Below are 20,227 nucleotides of genomic sequence, written 5' to 3'. Positions count from 1 at the left end.
ATTTGAGCCATTTGGTCCGAAACATTTGGAAAGTCTAGAAGAGCCGCACGATTCAATAATTTTATCCCCATTCAAGTTAGCAGAGGGTGGAGTCTTCAGTGAACTTTCATAGAAATGAACGGGTTCCCACCACCGACGCTGTATCCACTTCTCTTTATTCATTCATGGTATCATTATTAAACATTAACTTCATGGTAAGTTAATGATAATCAGTTGCATGCTGACAGTCAGTGGAAATGTGTGTGCTTACAGCATACCAAATATCAGAAAGAGGAAGACAGGGGAGTCCCACTTCCATTGCTGGAGAGGCCTTCAGATTAAATAAAACAGGGCAAATCAGTCAGGGGAGTGGCCAAATCATATGGCATTTGCCATGTGACCCTTTACCATTTTCACAAGAAGAGGCAGAGGCTGGAGTGCAGGGTACTGCACCCCCAAGAGGGTTTTCTCTGCAGAACAGGAAACCCTTCTGAGAAACTGCCTGATGCAGGCAGCTGATCTGTACTATGGGTTGAGCCCAAAGGAGGTAGGCTACTTATTAAATGGTAGGCTGTATGTATATTTATTATGTATTCAACTAATTCAAAAGAATTTATTCATTTTAGGTATGGAAGTTTGCCTATGATTTAGCAAAGACCTATTTGGTAGAAATCAAGAGTTCAGAGGCAAAGTCATCAGAGGTTTTGAAAGACCTGTATTGAAATCAATAAAGAACTGAATCGGGGTTGACTGAAATCACACAAGCATACAGTTCAGTATTTGTGCATCTTGTCATAGAGGGTTGTAAGCTCACGCACCAATTACAGCAGATCCTGAACGCACACCTCTTGATCTTCTGATTATCTATTTTGATGTCACGGCATGGAAAGCCTTGTTCTGTGTGTCACATTCAAGTTAAGAGCACAAACACTGGATTTCTGTCTAGACTTGTCATCCCAAGGCTTGCTTGATGGGTCTAAACCTTTGTAATGTCAGCTTCAAAACTGTTTATCTTCATCAAACACGTCTCTAAGGCACAGTGCTCTGTTTCAAGGTGCACGGTCATCATATGCTGTATCACACAAAACCAAGAATATCATTGCACATGAACAAAGGTGCTATTATAATGATATTACAATGAACATAAAACACATATGTAAATAAATATGAGTTTCCACCACACCTATAACTGCAACTAACCTGAAACCTGGGCAGAGAAAGGCATGGCTGGTAGCTGACTGGTTCACAGCTTCTTTGAAAAGGCACCCTACCCTTTGCAAAGCCCTCAGGCTACCAGCCTCTCATTGGCTACAAGCTTCAATACAACAATTATCAATGTAGAGAAGTATTGACACAGTGAACAAACTTTTGACAACCTGTCTGCTGTCCTGACCAAACACAAATTTGCTACACAAGACATCTGGAATATGGACGAGACAGTAATCACCACTGTCCAAAATCCTCAAAAAATTGTGGGGCAGTGACGTCTGCAGAACAGGGTCCTCTCATCACACTTGTATGTGCTGTAAATGCCAAAGGGGAATTCCATCCCACCATTTCTCATATTCCACCGCAAAAAGTTCCAGCCTTTCCTTACCAACAATGGCCATCCTAGCTGTATTGGTACAGCAAATGGGTCTGGGTAGATGCAAGAGCAAGACTTTTTGGTCTTCCTCAAGCACTTCCAGACTCGTACCAAGTCCTCACTGGAGTCAAAAGTGCTGCTAAATCTGGACAGTCATTCCTCCCACCTTTCTGTAGAGGGGATTGATTTTTGCAGGAGCCAAGGGATCATCCTCCTCTCATTCCCCCCCACACTGTTCTCAAAAGCTGCGACCCTTAGATCGCAGTGTATATGGGCCACTGAAGAGGCTCATCAACAACTGCTGTGACAGCTGGATGAAAGCTGATCCAGGAGTCACAATGACCATTTCTGATCTGCCAAGCATTGTGAGGAGTGACCTTTCCCTGGATGCATCACCATCAAATATTCAGGCAGGGTTCGCATTGGAATTTGGCCTTTTAATAGAGATATTTTCAGTGACAGAGACTTCGTATCATCCCTACTCACAGACTAGTATAAAGAGCAAGATCCAAGTCCATGTCAGGAGGAGGTCAAGGTGGTTGGATGGGTCAAACACAGGACGTTCACCCAGGAGACCGCTGTTCGTAATTTAAGTTTTGTAATTTAACTTATGTAACTAACGTACTTATTTGAACCCAAACCATGATCTTTTTCTAACATAACCAAGTAGCTTTGGTGCCTATATAAACCTAACCAAACTGTGACCCTTTCACAACGTTAACCACGTTTTATTTTCAAAGTCCAACCAAATGTTGCAGATTATTATTATTATTGCTAACTTGACCGCGGAGCCCTAACCATGCAAAACTGAGGCAAGAAAGGTACGTAGAGCGTCTTAGTTTGAAGTGTAGGGCCACTGACCAAGCTGCCATATTTCACGAGTCGGAAGTGAGAACATGTCGGACCTTTTCACCTGGGTCCATCCGTCCACATCCAAAAGCTGGACCAAGATAGCAGACCTCAAAAGGGAGGAAAATAAGTGAAACCGCTGTCCTTACAGATACTCCCATGAAAAAATAACTGGAGACTGAGAAAAGCAGGTCCAAAGCTAAGAGAAAAAAAATTTTCAGTGACAAAAAAACAAAACAAAACCACAAACCCAGCAAAAAGCAGATAATTCAGGACTCCTCTGATGAAGATGAATTCTACATTGTGTGCCTGGAGAGCTACTCCAAGTCAAGGGAGGTCTCACTCCAGTGCTGGTCCTGTAAAGCCTGGGCACACAAGGACTGCACAGATGTAAGTGACTTTTTATATTTAGATTTTCTGTTAAACCATTCCTGTGTGTTTTTCTACATTTTAACTGTGTCTGAAAGCAGATGTGCTGCACTTAAAACAGGTTTATTCATTTCAGCCTTCTGTGTGAAATCTGTTCGAGTTTTTTGTCAACAACAACACTAAAGCTACAAGAACCCCAAATAATAATTGTATTCATTGTGGCAACTAGTTCTGTAGGTTACATGTCATGTGAAAAGGTTAAAAAGTTAACATTGAATTGATGTTGGGATTGTTGTGGGCTTGAAGATAGACTGTAAAGGGAGCGTTGTAGCCCACTGAGCCATAGATACAGTATGTTCTTGCATGTTTTGTTTTGTTGTTTGACTGTCAGAGCATGATATCATTAAACTCAGTGAAAAGTCTCCAGTAACCACAGAGCGCCCTTACAAGCCTTCAGTGCTTTGCTCCAGATTAAATTCACCATGTGCCAAAAGAACATCACTAATCGGGTCAAACCTGAAAGGCAGAACCTCACCGGCAGAGCAGAATGAGGCGGAGCAACACCGGAATAACTTGACAGTCATATTCTTCAAATGAAACAAACAACATTAATCTGAGTGACAGCAGACCTGCAGTCGAGACAAGTCTCTCTGTCTGTCTTGAAATAAAAATTAAGCTTGCCTAATCAGGCCTTTTTCAACAACACGTCTCTGCCAAACACTGGTGAGTACAGCTACAAACAACATCAACACAAAACTTCAGCTCTACTCAGATCGGACGTTCTATTGTTTTTATTTTATGCTTTCAAATTAATGTTTTGCTTAAGTGTAAAATAGCAAAATAATTCAAAATGACTTCCTGATGTTCCAGTTAACCTAGCTGGACATTTTTTATGATAATCAAGAATTTTGTAATTAAAGTTTTTCTTTTTAACACTGTCACTTTCATCTTCAGAGTGTAGATATATTTGCAGCCAGCTGTCTGCTGACTGAAAATCAGTTTCTGTGCTCCATCAGTCTGCATGTGTTCACTGATCCAGTTGCCATACCACGTGGACACAACTTCTGTCAAACCTGCATCACTGAACACTGGAATATTATATATATATATATACCTTCATCTCTGAGATGGCTGCTCAGTTCAGACAGTCCGCTCAACAGAAATCCAGCAGCAGCAGCTCAGAGCAACACGTTGCCAAACCAGGAGAAGTTCCCTGTGACTTCTTCTACACTGGAACCAAACTGAAGGCCCTGAAGTCCTGCCTGGTGTGTCTGGTTGTCTTCTTGCTCTGGATGATTTTATACCACAATATACATAATGTTTTTCCTCTGAAAGAAGAATATGAAGATAAGAAGGCCGAACTGGGGAAGACAGAGGCTGAAACTCAGCAGCTGATCCAGAAGAGACGACTGAAGATTCAGGAGATCAAACGCTCAGTGGAGCTCAGTAAGGAAGATGCAGACAGAGAGATAGCAGGTGGTGTTCAGGTCTTCACCGCTCTGAAGGAGTCTGTTGAGAGAAGCCAGGCCGAGCTCATCAACACGATCAGAGAGAAGCAGAGAAAGACAGAGAAACAGGCTGAAGGCTTCATCCAAGAGCTGGAACAGGAAATCTCTGAGCTGAAGAAGAGAAGCTCTGAGCTGGAGCAGCTCTCACGCTCTGAAGACCACCTCCACCTCCTCCAAAGCCTCCCGTCCCTGAACGCTGCTCCACCCACCAAGGACCGGACAGAAGTCAGCGTCCGTCCACCTTCATATGAGGGGACTGTGGTGAGAGCTGTGAATCAGCTGGAGGAGACGCTCAGTAAACAGATGAAGAAGCTGTTTGAGGCTGAGCTGAAGAGGGTCCAGCAGTACGCAGTGGATGTGACACTCGATCCTGATACAGCACATCCCTATCTGATCCTGTCTGATGATGGAAAACAAGTTAAACACGGTGATGTAGAGAAGCATCTCCCAGACAACCCAGAGAGATTTGATACTTGTGCTATTGTCTTAGCAAAGCAGAGTTTCTCTTCAGGAAGATTTTATTACGAGGTTCAGGTTAAAGGGAAGACTGAATGGGATTTAGGAGTGGTCAGAGAGTCGGTCAACAGGAAGGGACAAATCATAGCGAGTCCTCAGGATGGTTACTGGACAATATATTTGAGGAATGGAAATGAATATGAAGCTTTTGCTGGCCCTGCACTCCAACTCTCTCTGAAGTCTCAGCCTGAGACAGTGGGGGTGTTTGTGGATTATGAGGAGGGTCTGGTCTCCTTTTATGACGTTGATGCTGCAGCTCTGATCTACTCCTTTACTGGCTGCTCCTTCACTGAGAAACTCTACCCATTCTTCTGTCCCAGTCTTAACTATAGTGGTGAAAACTCTGCCCCTCTGATCATCTACTGTATGTAAATGCATGTAAATATTTTTCTTTTATGTGCTACATTGCTACTTACTACTACAACACACCAATTATACCGCTCTGATTGATATTATCTAATGTGGTCTAATTTATTCTAATAACTGCATCAGAAAACAATAGACTCAGACATAAGAAGCATTTGCACGTTCCTTAAATGTCTGGGTGCCAAATTCAAAACTTTTTATTGTCTGATCATTGATCAAAAAGTTTTACATACTGGCACAAATTACTGACTACTGGCTACTGACTACTTAGCTCTGTGACATGAATGTAACCACAATACACGAGGCACAAACTGGGACTAACATTAAACCATCAACTAAACAGCAATAAACAAACAGTATAATGTTGACTAATGATCACACATGTCAAAATGTGAACATTTAAGCAGTACTAAAACTAAATAATGGCAGAAAAATGTCAGTTATGCAGGCAATGAGTGATACAAACTGGTTGCAACACTAGTTTGGGACTCGAGTAGGTTTTTGTATTTCAAACAAACTAAAGAACTTCCATTACAAGACAAGGGCAATAATAAGAGACTGGAATTGCAAACAACACATGTTGTACCTGACAGCATGAAACAATTCCAACAGAAAAAACAATATTTCTCATAAGGACATGTAGTATTTAACCTTTTCTGCATCTTGCCATTATATAGTTGGGTGTTGATTGTCAGTTTTTGACATCTACATGTCATAGAAAACTGTACTATTTCTTTTCAATCCTTAATTTCACTGTTGCCTAAAGTGCTTTAAAAACTGTCTGACCACATGTATCAGTCTACAAATAGACAAACCACTGACTGCTCCATCACTGCTTTCTGTTTAATCACACATACATATGGACATCATCCACAAATAAAGATGCTCATGTATTGTAGTTTTATTCACATATTATCTGTTGACTTCGTAACATACTCTTTCATACACACACGTCAAATTTCAAGTCTCAAAGCCGGTCATGTTTTCCGAGTTTCATAAGGTGATGAAAGTGAACGTGGCTGCCTCAAGTGAACAGTAAACAAATATTGTTTCTTAAAGTTTGTACACTAGTAGAAACACTGCAAAGTTAGATTTCTTAGCATTGCAATCTTTCAAATAAAGAGTTAGTGTCCGTGTGAGCCCAAGAGTATCTGCACTATCATTAAATCCAAACCTTCCTTGTTAGATAAAGACCCAGAGTCAAGCCTTCAGGATCCAGCAGCAGTGGCTTTGTGGAAGAAGCTGTGGATTTGCTGAGCTGCAGCCTGACCCACGATGGGCTCCAGTTCGGCAGGGACGGCGTTGCAGAGCTGCTGGATGCTGGAGAAGTGCTGCAGCAGGACCAGAGCTTTGACCCTGCCGACCCCAGGGACCTGCTGGACCAGAGCCAGGACCAGCGGGTCCAACAGCCGAGACGAACTCCTCCTCTTGAAGGGGTTCTCTCTCCCCTCCCCATGAACCTGGAGAGCAGGTTGGAAAATCAGCATCAGACAACAAATCTTACTGCTACAAGAGCTTTAAAGGAGCTGTATGCGACTTTCACTGCCACTAAATGTCGCACTAGAGCACCACCATCACAGTACCTAACAGTAATTTTACCTCACAGATCATAGTAAAACACACTTCATTCAAACTGGATAGAAACAAAATAAAACTCACCAAAACCGTCTTTGTTAGTCTTTCCACTGTTCCAACAATCACCAACTCTGGTTTGGTCGAAAATAAACCCTTAATTCACCAAAATATTTTGGCTCTACGCCTCAGCTGGCAGCCACAGAACGGACTGCAATGGCTGCAACATAATCCTTGGGGACAAACGCGCCCGTCAAAGTAGCCTCAAAAACGCAACATGACAACATTATGGAAAAGATGCCTACAGAAATAGACCTTTTTGTTAAACAGTAAGATCCTTTTTGTTTAACCAGAAACAGCGGTTATATCGCTCTTGCTCGCCACGAGACTCCATTGAAAAAAAACAACCCAATTATTTTACCTCGCAGATCATCGTTAAACACACTTCATTCAAAATGGACAGAAACAAAATAAAACTCAACAAAACCGTCTTTGTTAGTCTTTCCACTGTTCCAAATAAACCCTTAATTCACCCTGTCGGATGAGTAAATAAACAGCTGTCATATCGCTCACCTCACAGGCGGATAGTTTCACAGGAGGGACTCACATGCACGAACGACTGGTTCAGCTGTATAAACAAAGCGCAGAGAGGCTCCGACAACAAGACAGGCAGAGGGAGGGTGACGTCGTTCTCTGCTCAGGACGCCATTACTCCACTACATAGCGAGAAGTTGTTTGCTGCTATATTAAACAAGGCAGCTTAGTTTTACCCCTTTTGTGTTTGACTCTCTTATACTAAAAAAAACACACATGAATGGGTTATCATTGTCAACTCTCCACCTGCAGGCTGTGACACCTACGCTCTCTTTATTTTCCTCTCAGCAGCAAGAACAAGGATGTGAACTCTCAGTGGCTTCCCACTGGCCATGAGTGATACAAACTGCCTGCAAAACCAGGCTCCTAAATTGGGTCTGCTAATTAGCTGTTGCATCATGACAATTAACCACAAAACATGAACAGTAAACACAGATGTTTGCACAGATATTCATGGTTCCCAGAGGATGAATCCTACTGACTTCGGTGATCCCCTGACTTTTCCTCTAGCGCCATCAGCGGGTTGACACTTTTATCTTAACAACTATTGGATGATTTGTGATGAAATGTGGTTCAGACATTCATGTTCCCCTCAGGATGAACTGTAATAACGTTGGTGATCCTCTGACTTTTCATCTGGCGCCACCATCAGGTTCGACATGTTAACGTGTCCGACACTTTGGTTTATAACCAAATACCTGCAGAACTGATGACGTTCCCATCAACCTCAGGCTCAGCTATACTTTGTGTTTAGTGCTAATTAGCAAATGTTAGCATGCTAACACGCTAAACTAAGATGGTGAACATGAGAGGCTGTTTACACTTGGCATTAACATGCATCTTGGGTGATCCGATCACAAGTGGCCAGCTGCAAGTACGTCGGTTCACACCTGGCATTAGAATGCGTCTCCACATGCGCCTCGAGTGACCACTTGTGATCGGATCTCATTTCGCTGCTCTATATGCAAATAAACACGTACATCATTTCCGTTTGCACAGAACAAATGTGCTGTTGTTTTTAACCTGAAATTGATGAATTAACTGTTCATCAGACCACAAATGAGACAAGAATTAGGTTGGAAAAACGATAGATGCTGCCGGAGCGGAGTGTTTCTGAGGGCCAGGCCTCACTGATTACTGCACAAAAGCACACCTTTTTTCACTGATTTTGATGAAACTGGATCATATTTTATGGAGACAATATTCTCTGGTTTTTAAAGTGATTAACTCCAAAGTTCAAACCCCCAATTATTTTACCTCGCAGATCATCGTTAAACACACTTCATTCAAAATGGACAGAAACAAAATAAAACTCCACAAAATCGTCTTTGTTAGTCTTCCCACTGTTCCAAATAAACCCTTAATTCACCCTGTCGGATGAGTAAATAAACAGCTGTCATATCGCTCACCTCACAGGCGGATAGTTTAACAGGAGGGACTCACATGCACGCATGACCGGTTCAGCTGTATAAACAAAGCGCAGAGAGGCTCCGACAACAAGACAGGCAGAGGGAGGGTGACGTCGTTCTCTGCTCAGGACGCCATTACTCCACTACATAGCGAGAAGTTGTTTGCTGCTATATTAATGTTCAGAATCTCATATACAGAACCTTTAAACAAGGCAGCTTAGTTTTACCCCTTTTGTGTTTGACTCTCTTATACTAAAAAAAACCACACATGAATGGGTTATCATTGTCAACTCTCCACCTGCAGGCTGTGACACCTACGCTCTCTTTATTTTCCTCTCAGCAGCAAGAACAAGGATGTGAACGCTCAGTGGCTTCCCACTGGTCGATCCAGTCTGCTGCTCTGATGTGATACCTGGTGGCAGTGGATGCCTGCTATTAGCTCAGCACTAACACCGGGTTCACCTTACTTTAGGCGGCAGGCAAACACGCCTACTGACACGTGTCAGTAGATTAACTGCTGGTCCGCGGAGCATTTTTCACAGAGCAACCTGCATGTCACACTGATCCTGGGCCTGTATCTGACGGGTTGAGGGTTTGGTGTAAAGTTAATAGTGTACAGGTTGCTGCAGATGACCGCAGATTTAGTTCAGACTGAAAGAAGCACTGCATTAAACATTAATTGTGTTGCTACAGGTAAAGGTAAGAAGATGAAAGACAAGTCCAGTGTGAGTGACACCACCACACTCAACAGCAGTCTATAATACTATAATGAGACAGGATTTTAAACTCTGGAAAGTTATCAGGATTAATTTGATCTTCTGTCTCCACAATGGCCAGGTGAACAGTAGAATCTCACCGTTCAAAGTAATCTACCAGGAATGTCCGGTTGCATGTATTTGATTGGCCAACGTGGCACCTTGCATTGCATTGCACCAAAAATTGAATAAAAAAATAAAGGAGTCGTCAGGACCCCTGCTAAGACAGAGGTCTCATTGAAATGAATGAGAGGGCTGCGTCATCAGTCTGAACAAATCCTTAATCGTGAATACTGGACGTTTATGTTAAGTGGAAAGAGGGAAACATTCAAAAATAGTGAGGATAAACGTGCAGACAAAAACCTGCTTTAGCAAAGAGGAACAGGGGACACTGACTGAAACACAGATGACAGGACATTTTCTTAATAACAAAAAAAAAAATGGGTTGAATCAACACATTTGACAGTATCAACAAATCAAACTGGTATTTATTGCAGGTCTATCGTTTTTTTTCTTTCTACTTACGATCTGAGTGATGAGCTGTGAGGCTTCAGTCTGCCCGCTGACCGGCAGTAGAGTCAGGCCGAGGTCAAACACCACAAACTTCTGCACTGCGGAGAAGTACTGCGCACTGAGTCTGGTGTTCTCCACCAGCACCAGCTCCTGGAAACTACTGCTGGTCTTTAAAACAGGACGGACACAAAGTTCATATAAGACACAACGGCACAGATAAGCTTTTAGCAAAACTGCTTTGTTCATTTAACTCACATTTCTGTAGCGAACCAGTTTCCTCTTGTAGCTGTTTCCTGCTATGATGTCGCACTCGGACACGTAGAGGATGCTGATTTTGTTGGGCAGGTGGAAATCTGCCACACCGAGCTCACTCTCAAAGAGGATTTTCACACCTCCACCTACAGCAGAAGCAGAGCTTGTTTATGGGTGCATTTTATTTACATTACATCCTAATCTTGACAGACTTTGTGAGCACAGAAAGACAAAAGATATTACAAAGAAGAAGCTACATAAAGCACACATTACATAATGTAAAGTACATGGTGCAACCAAGAAATATATGAGGTACTACATCAAACTTAAATGTTAATTATGAACCTTAGCTCAGTCTGGCCAACTACACACATGTAACAAAAGGTTACTAATAGGAACTAATTATTATTTTTACAATTGGCTAATCTAACAATTATATTGTTATAATTATTAATCCTTTGGTCCATAAAATGTCATTTTATGTTTTGCCATGCCCAAGGTCCGAACTCTAAAAGTGTTTTGTTTAATATCATATAAGACTAAGAAAACCAGTAAATATTCTGATTTGAGAAGCAGTGAATTTTAGGCATTTTTGCTTAAAGAATGACGATTAGTGGATTATCAAAATAGCTGTTGAATAATTTCCCGTCAATAGACTGACTACTGAGAGTCATGAAATTTAATTGTGTGTTGAAAAGAAGAAAATTCCCACAAGACAACAGATACACGAGATATACATTACTTATAACTTTACTGTAAAACTGCGGTGTTCAAATGTCACTGTATCCAATAAATGTGAATGCAGGTTTTAGTGGGCGTTTGCCTTTCACGCAGAACTCCACTCAAAAACGTATTAAACGCTACTCTAATCACGAAAACACGATAATATCAAACATTAAATGTGTTCTTAGGTGGTTCGTCTGACGCTGTAGCAGGAACTCTTCATTTCGGCACTGACAGCATCCTCTTAGCAACGCTTTCTTTCTGTAAACAGTCAGTAGCTGGATGCCCTGCTGACAGCGCAGGTGAGTGGCGTGCAGGTATTGCAGAAGTTGTGGTTTAGCTACATTTAGGCATTTTAAATCGATGGCATGCGAGCCGAATTGAAGAGTGGTAGTATTTAAAACAGACAGGGTGTACTGTCATATTCTATAAGGCGTGTTTGTCTGCATTTAAGAGAAACCAACTTACACATCGTTATTTTTGAATGGCGTTTGGCACAAGTTTGATGTCTCCGTGTAAAGAATAACGGCACAGACGTCAGCCGACGTTACATGTTGAAAGGTTGCCATTGGGATGTTTTAATAAAGCAATTAATTACCCTTTAAGCTTTGAATGAGGGACGAGTTTCTCCATTTCTCGCTGGCAATAACATGTCCGTAAGGAGGAACCGCATTCAGCAGAACAGCCGCTTTGGTCTCCATGCAGCTAAACAGAGAAGCGTATCACCGTCTTAATGTGGTTAAACACAAATTTATTAAACCTTATCGGAATAGCGTACGTAGAAATATAACTGTATCCATGCAACCGACTTCAAAACACTACGTTTTATTTTGTTGCCTCCAAAACGGCCAAATCTCTTCTTCGTCTTCAGTAAATTGGTGTCGGTGAGGAGCAGAAGCCTCTCTGTCGCCCCCTGTAGGATAACAGGGAAAGCGCACATACACACACTGACCTGTCTCACGACTTTGTCACACATTTAACGCACAACCAACCTCATAATACTTTACAGCTTTAGTTACTATACTACTTTACTGTACTTTATTTACTTATGCACATGTTTGCATAGTTTTTATATTTAAAAAGTAGGCATTAAGACAATGTGGCTCAACGGCTTATTTAGTAAACAGGATTATGTATTTACATTGACCGAGAGTCATGTAATCAATAAAAAAAACGTACATTTTAAATTTGACAACATATCAAAACAAGAATGGAGAACCTGATCTTCTATTATGTGACTTTACATCACAACCTGATTTTCCCTTTAATGAATAACGCTCTTAATATTCTATCAGAATCAGAATCAGAATCAGAAATACTTTATTGATCCCCGAAGGGAAACTCTTTGTTACAGTAGCTCGTCTTTACGTCAGTGCACACAGGAGAAAGTACTAGAAAACGATATGATACACTATAAACACTATAAAACTGGTCAGAAATAAATTAAGTATCATGTCGGTATAAGTATAAGATAAACCAAGTAAAGTGTCGAGTACCAAGTGGGTTTACTGGTTGATGATGAAAGTACAGTATAAAATACAATGTAACTAATTATGTAATAAATAATAGTAATAAGCAGAGGTGCATGTACTGTCGAGAGTAATTGAGGTATATAGTATCAGTAACAATAAATAAGAAAAACTAACAAGGGAAAACTAATATTGCACGGGAGTAGTACACAGAATATTGCACAATTATTATTAATTATGGCGGAGATGTAATGCTCAATGTCCAGTTTAGTGGCCTATCGTGAACAAATCCCATGAAAAGATCCAAACCAACAATGAATTGATCCGGCTAACAGCGTTGTGTGTGTATCCATTAGCCTTTGGTGACAATAAGAAAAATATAAAACAACAACAGCCTTAGTCTTTAAACTTGTCATTATGCTACTCTAAAGTTAGAAAGCAACATATGTCCACACTGTATGACAGTATCACACGTACACTATATATTCTGTATCATGGTTTTTTCCAACACTTCATTGAAGCTATATAGAAATATTCTGGATTTCTTGTGCATTCCCAACATTTCAACCTGATATATTTGTTCTCTGTGCAAATGCTGGGATCTACGCTAGATCGTAAATTAAAAGCTCTGTGGTTTTTAACTATGCTTGGCCAGAAAACATGCATTTAGAGCTGCAACAAATAGCCGATTGTCAGAAAATTAACCGTCAACTATTTTGACATTTGATGAATCATTTCAGTCATTTGCCAGACTTTCTCTGGCTCCCGCTTCATGAATATGAGGGTATGCTTCTTATTGCTGCTTTATATCATTGTAAACTCAATATCTTTGGGTTTCGGACTGTCGGTCAGAAAAAAAAAAAAACAAGACATCATTTTGGTCTATGGGGAGATTCATTTTTCACGATTTTGTGACATTTGGAGGACAAAACGACTAATCGAGAAAATAATCAGAAGATTAATCGATAATGAAAATAATAGTTAGTTGCGAGCCGTATGTGCATTTGTAATGACAGACTCACTGTTTGGTTATCTGCATTAGAGCCGACCAATAGACAGATTCCCTATCAATATAATATTTAAGAGTTTAAAATCACCTGATAATATATCAGCCAACATGTAAATTTGTTTTACCTAAACGCAGAACATGAACAAGCATTTCTGATAAGGATCCTTAATTTCGGTTATTAAAGAACTGTGACAAGGTTATGCACTGAGTTTGACATTTTACAGTGTATAAACAATCTGTGCTCTCTAGTGGACAAACTATGCAATGGAGATTGTCTCTTTGGCATTTCTGCACTTCAGTTTCCTGTTAGTAATCAGCTGAAACATACGCGGATATCGATATATCCATCCATCCATTTTCTGCCTCTTATCGGGGGGCCGGGTCGCGGTGGCAACAGACTAAACAAGGTGGTCCAGACGTCCCTCTCCCCAGCAACGTTTTCCAGCTCCTCCTGGGGGATCGAGAGGTGTTTCCAAACCAGATGAGGCACTAGATAATCTCTCCAGCGTGTTCTGGGTCCACCCCGGGGTCTCCGACCAGTTATAGATATATCCGCGTGGGTCTAATATCGTCCACAGAATTAAAGCAGAGGTCCTTGAAAGTTTGTCAGCAGAGCACAGACCGTCCACAGCTGGTTGACTGAACCACAAAGTGCTGAGGGAACAACGTCATCAAAGATACGGTACTCTTTGATGCGACTGATCGCCCTCTCTATGTGGATTTCCAAGTGGCCGACGTGTTGTGTGGGTGTTACATCGTCTTGATTGAACTGTCCGTTTGGCCCCAAGAACGTCGGGATGACGAGGTTTACACCGATCACATCGAGGAGGTCATGATCGCGAAGCACCTCTGAAGCCTCGTACGAACTGTGCGTGAGAAAGAAAACACAGAGAAAAACAGCCAACGTTGCTCAGGCACCAAACCACAACCATGATTAGGCCTGCAAACTTCTATTTATACTCAAATGACTTTAAAGTTTGATTAAGTACTTTTAATTTTAATTCTGATGATTCGTACGTAAACTGTTCCACCTGATTAGTTAAGACGTACTCAGATCTTTTACTTAAGTAAAAGTGGCAGTAAATCTGATCAGAATCAGATCAGATCAGAAATACTTTATTGATCCCCGAGGGGAAACTCTTTTGTTACAGCAGCTCACTGTCACGGAAAATAGAGGCGGCTCTGGCCCTTCCTGTACAGAGCTTGAGTGTTCTTAGCCCAGTCCAGTTTATTGTCTATGTGTACTCCCAGGTACTTGTAGTCCTCTACCATGTCCACACTGACCCCCTGGATGGAAACCGGGGTCACTGGTGCCTTGGCCCTTCGTAGATCCACAACCAGCTCCTTAGACTTTGTCGAAAAAACGTAACATAACATGTTGTACAGTTTCTTCTTGATCACAGAATGTACATCTTCCTGTATTATGTTTTCCTAGTTTACATAATGTATTATTTAATCCTGTCTCCCCGTTTTCCTCATCGCACCTACTTTTCTTTGAATAATGTTGTATAACCCCCTTCCTTTTCTCTCTTCTTCCCACTGCTTTACATGTAAACTTGATGATTCTTCTTCTTCTTTTCTTCTTCTTCTTCTTATTCTTCTTCTTCTGTGTGTTAATGCCGCATACCGCCACCTACTCTATCGGAGTGTGTAAAAATATCTGAATGCTGAAAGTAACTAAGTACATTTACATTTGTTTCTTTGTTTGTAATTTCTGTTTATTGCAGACAACTGGTAGCACTACGCATTCCACCATCAGTAAAAGATGTTAACCGCCTCGACCTGAGTTATTTATACTCAACATGGGTGCTTTAGGTGTCCGCCATACTCTCTAACCGGAGTAATATCTGAAGGGGTTACTCAGCCAAATTGATATCCATACCTTCCCTCCATTACAAATGGACCGAGAATAGACCCCTGCGGCACCCCATTATTGATGGTAAGCTTGAACCAGTGTTTACCACGTTGAATGTAAATCTCTAATAAAACATTATTCCTTTGGTTGAACGTGACAGCCACCTAACCATAGCTGTATAAGTTAGCCTCACTTAGCTAACTTCAATAAAGAATGGTTACAAACAGGGACGTTATAACACAAAGTACAGAAGAAGGATTACACATACAGTAGCATATAACGCTCAGTTAACTTAAGCTAGCTGACAACGTTCGATCTAGCTGTCATATCTTTTGCTACTGTATGTTCTCATGTGTTATGACGTAATGTTCTAGAATCCAACAGGAGGAAGATGCAAACATCCTGTTCGGTTGTCACACTTCTTTACAGGCAGACATTCATCACAGTGTGTTATCAGACAGCAGCGTTTTTACTGACCCAGTTCAACACATCAGAGATGGAGAAACTGAGAGCCAAACATTTGCACATGGACCTCTGTAACATCTATCAGAGTGAGATCAGGGTCCTTTCCAGAGACATGGAGGCCCTTCAGCTGGAGAACCAGGAGCTGAAACACGAGTACGAAGCTCTGATCTCAGCTGAGACGAAGGACCGAGAGGCCATGCTCCTGGAAATTGAGGAGCTGAAGAACGAGCTCCAGGGAGCTGAAGCCAGCAACAACCACGAGATGAGCCGTGAGATGGTGGCCAGCCCCTTCACAGTGGAGCAACAACTCGAGGAGGCGAAAAGGAAGCATTCAGCTGAAAAGCAGATGCTTGTCACGGAGCTCACTGCGGCCAAACAGGAGCTGGAAGATCTCAACCAGCAGCTCAAGACAGAAAAACACTTGAGGATGCAGGTGGAGGCAGAAAAACTGGAGGCTGTGGAGATCGCTGAGACTCTTTTCCACAAACTGGAAGACATGCAGAGGGTCTTAGAGGAGCGTTCAGCTGAGAGCTGGCTGCTTTCAGCCGAGCTCAAATCTGAGAAAACCAAACAGGATCAGCTTGCTCATGAGATCCTGGAGCTGCAGCAAAAGCTCCAGAAAGAACAGGACCTGAGGAACCAGGCGGAGGCTGAAAACTTCAAGGACTTTGAGATGGAGGTGTCCGTTTGTAAAGAGTTCGACCGACAGCTCCAGAAAGAGAAGAAACTGAGGGCGGAGGCAGAGCAGAGCAAACTGGAGGCCCTTTTCCAAAGATTGGAGGAGGCCCGAACGCTCACAGAAGAGGTTTCAGCTGGAAGCCAGATGCTCGCTGACAGGCTGCAAAAGGAGGAAAAGAAGCAGGATGCTCTTGTCGGAGACATCGTGGAGCTCACTCAGATGCTGGATAAAGAAATGGCTTTGAGGATCCAGGCAGAGAACTACGAACTGGAGGCCGTCGGCATCGTGGAGGCTCTCCGAAAGAGAATTGAGCGGTGTAGAAGGAGGTCGTCTGCCAGGGCGAGGACTTACTGCTGCAACAGGAAGAGCTTTTCTCTTTGTTTCAGAAACAGAGGGAGGAGAAGAGCTGCACACCAGCACCGATCAGCCCTCTCTTAGAGGATGGATGGATGTTGAGTTCAACTTCACTCCTTTCTGAAATAAAAAAAATATGACCTGAAACAATGTAGCTTCTGTAGAGTTTTATTATCTGGGGAAGTACATTATAACTCGAACGACAGGATACACAATATAAACACAGTGTGATCCACAGTGTCGTTATATTGTACATTCATAAATGCATGTGTGCTTTCATCATTTAGACGCTTTTGTTTATAAAAATGTTCCTTTCTTTGTTCACTTTCTCTTAACAATCTAACTCAGAAATGAAAATGAACCTGCCCTTTTTATATTAAATTTGACTCACTTCGTAACCGTGGAACTATAAGGTTCATCTGACGTGGTTTTCAAATATTAGTCACTCACGTATTGCAGCTCTAAAGCTTTAAACACTGTTTTTATTGTGTTTTTAAGAAAACAAATATATGTACACAAAAATATAATAAAATACAAAAAATAAATAAAAAAGATAAAGTTAATATCTTTAGTTTGAGATTTTTATATTTTTCATTTGATATTTATTTATTTTCTTATATGTGTGTGGATGTCAAAAACAAATGAAAAAATCCCAACTTTTACTAAACAACCAATATATAGATAAATAAAAACAATTGCATCAGTTCCTAGTTTGATTAAAGTGGTCTATAAAAAGGTAACCAATCATATTTTATACAATTTATCTCCCTTTCTGTTTTAGATGATTTTTTGGGGGCATTTTTCACCTTTTTTTGACAGCTTGAGTGAAGAATCAGACAGGAAACGGGGGCGGGGGGTCAAAGGTCACCGGCTGGAATTGAACCAACGACGTTGTGGTTATGCAGCATGTGCAGTAACTATTCGGTTGCCAAGGCGATCCCCATATTTCCTTTTATGTCTTTTTAATGAAAATGTTCACACCTCAACATGTTTATGAGTACTGATATGCATTGTTAACAATAAGCCTTAAGAAAACTACAATAAAAATGACATTCAAATCAGACAATATGTTTACCTTCATTGTTATTATTTTTGTTAGGATTGTTGGCTTTAATCTGATAGAAACGGAGCACAGGGGTGGAAGTAACGAATTACATTTACTCTCGTTACCGTAAGAAAGTTGTTTTTTGTGTACTTGGAGTATTTGTACTTGTGCTTATGTATTTTTTATCACAAGTGTTGTACTTTGCTACATTTTAAGCTGCATCCGTTACAGAGCCACCAACCACTACAATGCAATAAAATGAAGGATGACTTCATTATGGGTTATGGGTTGGCATTATTGTACCTCGGCATAGTTAAAAAAGGTTACCAGTGGTGGAATACAACTAAGTCGATTTACTCATGTACTGTACTTGAGTACAAATTTGAGGTACTTTACTTGACTATTTCCATTTCATGCTGTTTATACTTCGACTCCGCTGCAGTTCAGAGGAAATACTGTACTTTTTACTCCACTACATGTGATGACTTCAGTTAGTTACTTTTCAAATAAGATTTTGCACACAAAACACATTAGGAGCTTATAAAATGTGATGCTTTGTTAAGAATTAAACTACCCAACAGTACAGACAAGTAGAGCTGAAATAATTAGTTGATTAGTGAAAATTAATTGCAACTACTGTGAACGTTTAAGTAATTTTTCATATAAAATCACTTCCTGGCTGCAGCTTCTCAGATGTGCAGATCTGCTGCTTTTCCTCTGAATGACTGTAATAACTGTAATGTTTGTTAATAACGTCGAGCTTTGGACTGTCGGTCGGACACGACGACACGGTGAAGGCGTCGCTTTGGGCTCTGGGTCGTCATTTCTCACTGTTTTCACAAGTTTTACAAACGAACGATCGATCGATCGATCGATGGAGAAAAGAATCAGCAGATGGATCCAGAATGAAAAGCATCATCAGCTGCAGTCCGATACAAACCGGTTCAACATGAGCTCCAGCTGCAGCAGCAACATCCTGCTTTACATTAATGCACGAGGAATAATAACCTGATGATAGAATATATAACAGCACAGCAGCCACAGGGACGCTGCACTGCTTTAATGCTTTAAGGACATTTCCTGATTAGACTCACACACTTTCACTGCAGCAACATTTTCACTGCAGGACTTTTACTTGTAATAGAGTATTTTCACAGTGTGGTAGGCTATTTTACTTAAATAAAGGCTCTGAGTACTTCTGCCACCACTGCATGTACCTTTATTAATCACTGACTTGATGTACCACCAGGTGAGCACGCTAAGTGACCCAAATCAAACAAACCCACCATGTTGGGCAGCAAACAGGTGTATGCTGGGTCTGGCTAACATGCTAAATGCTAAAAAGCTCATGGTGGATCCTCCAGCAGTAACTCCTACGTTCACTGAGGAGCCTCTACCTTCAGACAGGTGTGTGAGAGCGTCCTGCTGTTTTTGATCATCCCTGATTGTTGGTTTGGACAGGAAGTCAGAGCCCCGTGGTGCGGTTCACACCTGGGGATGCTGAGGCCATGACTTTGTTCCACGAGTCTGTAACATTATATGTTGACATGTAAATACGCTTTATTTTGTAGCCTAAATGTGTTCTTTAATTGAATACTTATATCATATAACATTATCATCATCATATACCCCCCCTTTTTTAATTTAACTTTGTTTACTCACAGTACATTTAAACTGACCTACTTTTTATCTGAGTATTTTTTTTACACAAGTAATGTTAGTTTTACTTGAGTAAAATATTCTAGTACTCTTTCCATCCCTGATTAAAAAAAGACTAACGGTCTCACCTGGGAGGTAACCGGCGTCTCCATAGTGACCTCTAACGGTCACAATCAGAATGACGTAACGTTACTCCTCCCCTTTTTTTGTCTTTTTACACCGACTGTTCCCGTTCAGAAGCTCGGAAACAGGTGCGTTTTACAGGTTAAATTAGATGCAAATCAAACAGAATGAATACAAATTATTGTATAAATAAACACCTGTCAAATTCCGCTTCCTCCAGGCGCATTTTTAGTTTTTAAGCCAACTTAGTGTAACGCCGGTGAGCTAATGCTAACGTTAGCTAGCGTTAGGCGCCGAGTCAGGTGCAAAATGTCGGCTTCAGTCTAGCTAGCTAACGTTACGCTTTTAGGCTTTCAGCAAAATCATTTAACGTTTTCTTGCAGTGTGTGTTTTTAAGACTTTGGTGTGGATTGACGAACCCACGCACGATGCTGAAGATATCAATTTTGAAAGTAAGTGAGCTTTTCGGTAACTTAAAAACTAACGTTAGCTAACGCTAACGGTAACTGTTGATGCTCCAATTCACGTGAATGCTGCCAGCCAGCGGAGTGATGCAGGAAAACGTTGGATAAAAGCGGA

General features: G+C 41.2%; 4 protein-coding genes and 1 long non-coding RNA gene across 12 annotated transcripts in view; 3 read left to right on the top strand and 2 right to left on the bottom strand.

Moving 5' to 3' along the window:
- Positions 1-222: 222 nt before the first annotated feature.
- On the top strand, positions 223-6,070 carry LOC122874861 (E3 ubiquitin-protein ligase TRIM21-like). Its single transcript, XM_044193332.1, has 2 exons — positions 223-3,505; positions 3,737-6,070. The coding sequence occupies exon 2, from the start codon at positions 3,910-3,912 to the stop codon at positions 5,176-5,178; it is 1,269 nt and encodes a 422-aa protein (XP_044049267.1). The 5' UTR covers positions 223-3,505; positions 3,737-3,909; the 3' UTR covers positions 5,179-6,070.
- faap24 (FA core complex associated protein 24) lies at positions 5,339-11,877 on the bottom strand. 2 transcript variants are annotated; one of them, XM_044193337.1, is made up of 4 exons: positions 11,589-11,877; positions 10,271-10,413; positions 10,028-10,183; positions 5,339-6,632 (listed from the first exon to the last, which is right to left on the bottom strand). In XM_044193337.1, exons 1-4 carry the CDS (start codon positions 11,689-11,691, stop codon positions 6,381-6,383), a joined length of 654 nt encoding a protein of 217 aa, XP_044049272.1. In that variant the 5' UTR covers positions 11,692-11,877; the 3' UTR covers positions 5,339-6,380. The 2 variants fall into 2 exon arrangements, with proteins under 2 accessions (XP_044049272.1, XP_044049273.1); XM_044193338.1 differs by lacking the exon at positions 11,589-11,877 and adding an exon at positions 11,459-11,548.
- LOC122874863 (uncharacterized abhydrolase domain-containing protein DDB_G0269086-like) lies at positions 10,957-17,354 on the top strand. 3 transcript variants are annotated; one of them, XM_044193334.1, is made up of 2 exons: positions 10,957-11,292; positions 15,196-17,354. In XM_044193334.1, exon 2 carries the CDS (start codon positions 15,715-15,717, stop codon positions 16,903-16,905), a length of 1,191 nt encoding a protein of 396 aa, XP_044049269.1. In that variant the 5' UTR covers positions 10,957-11,292; positions 15,196-15,714; the 3' UTR covers positions 16,906-17,354. The 3 variants fall into 3 exon arrangements, with proteins under 3 accessions (XP_044049269.1, XP_044049271.1, XP_044049270.1); XM_044193336.1 differs by lacking the exon at positions 10,957-11,292 and having other exon boundaries at positions 14,759-15,407; positions 15,753-17,354; XM_044193335.1 differs by lacking the exon at positions 10,957-11,292 and having other exon boundaries at positions 14,759-15,407; positions 15,698-17,354.
- The window catches only part of LOC122874865, a 7,835-nt gene continuing 379 nt past the window's right edge, over positions 12,772-20,227 (bottom strand). The window contains exons 2-3 of one of the 2 annotated variants that reach the window (XR_006377700.1): positions 19,264-19,393; positions 12,772-14,334 (exon numbers count right to left, since the gene is read on the bottom strand). This is a non-coding gene — a long non-coding RNA (uncharacterized LOC122874865). Of the gene's footprint in view, positions 14,335-19,059; positions 19,394-19,653; positions 19,750-20,227 lie in introns of those variants that run through there. The other variant, XR_006377701.1, reaches the window with a different exon arrangement.
- tdrd12 (tudor domain containing 12) overlaps positions 19,665-20,227 on the top strand; it is a 22,789-nt gene continuing 22,226 nt past the window's right edge. For 3 of the 4 annotated variants that reach the window (XM_044193323.1, XM_044193326.1, XM_044193324.1), the window contains exon 1: positions 19,783-20,100. In XM_044193323.1, the coding sequence (XP_044049258.1) occupies positions 20,077-20,100 (24 nt within the window). In that variant the 5' untranslated portion in view covers positions 19,783-20,076. The other variant, XM_044193322.1, reaches the window with a different exon arrangement.

This window comes from Siniperca chuatsi, linkage group LG4, assembly GCF_020085105.1.
Source record: "Siniperca chuatsi isolate FFG_IHB_CAS linkage group LG4, ASM2008510v1, whole genome shotgun sequence".
Lineage (NCBI taxonomy): Eukaryota > Metazoa > Chordata > Actinopteri > Centrarchiformes > Sinipercidae > Siniperca > Siniperca chuatsi.
The sequence above is the reverse complement of the archived record's forward strand: the minus strand, read 5'-3'. Positions and strand labels throughout refer to the sequence as shown.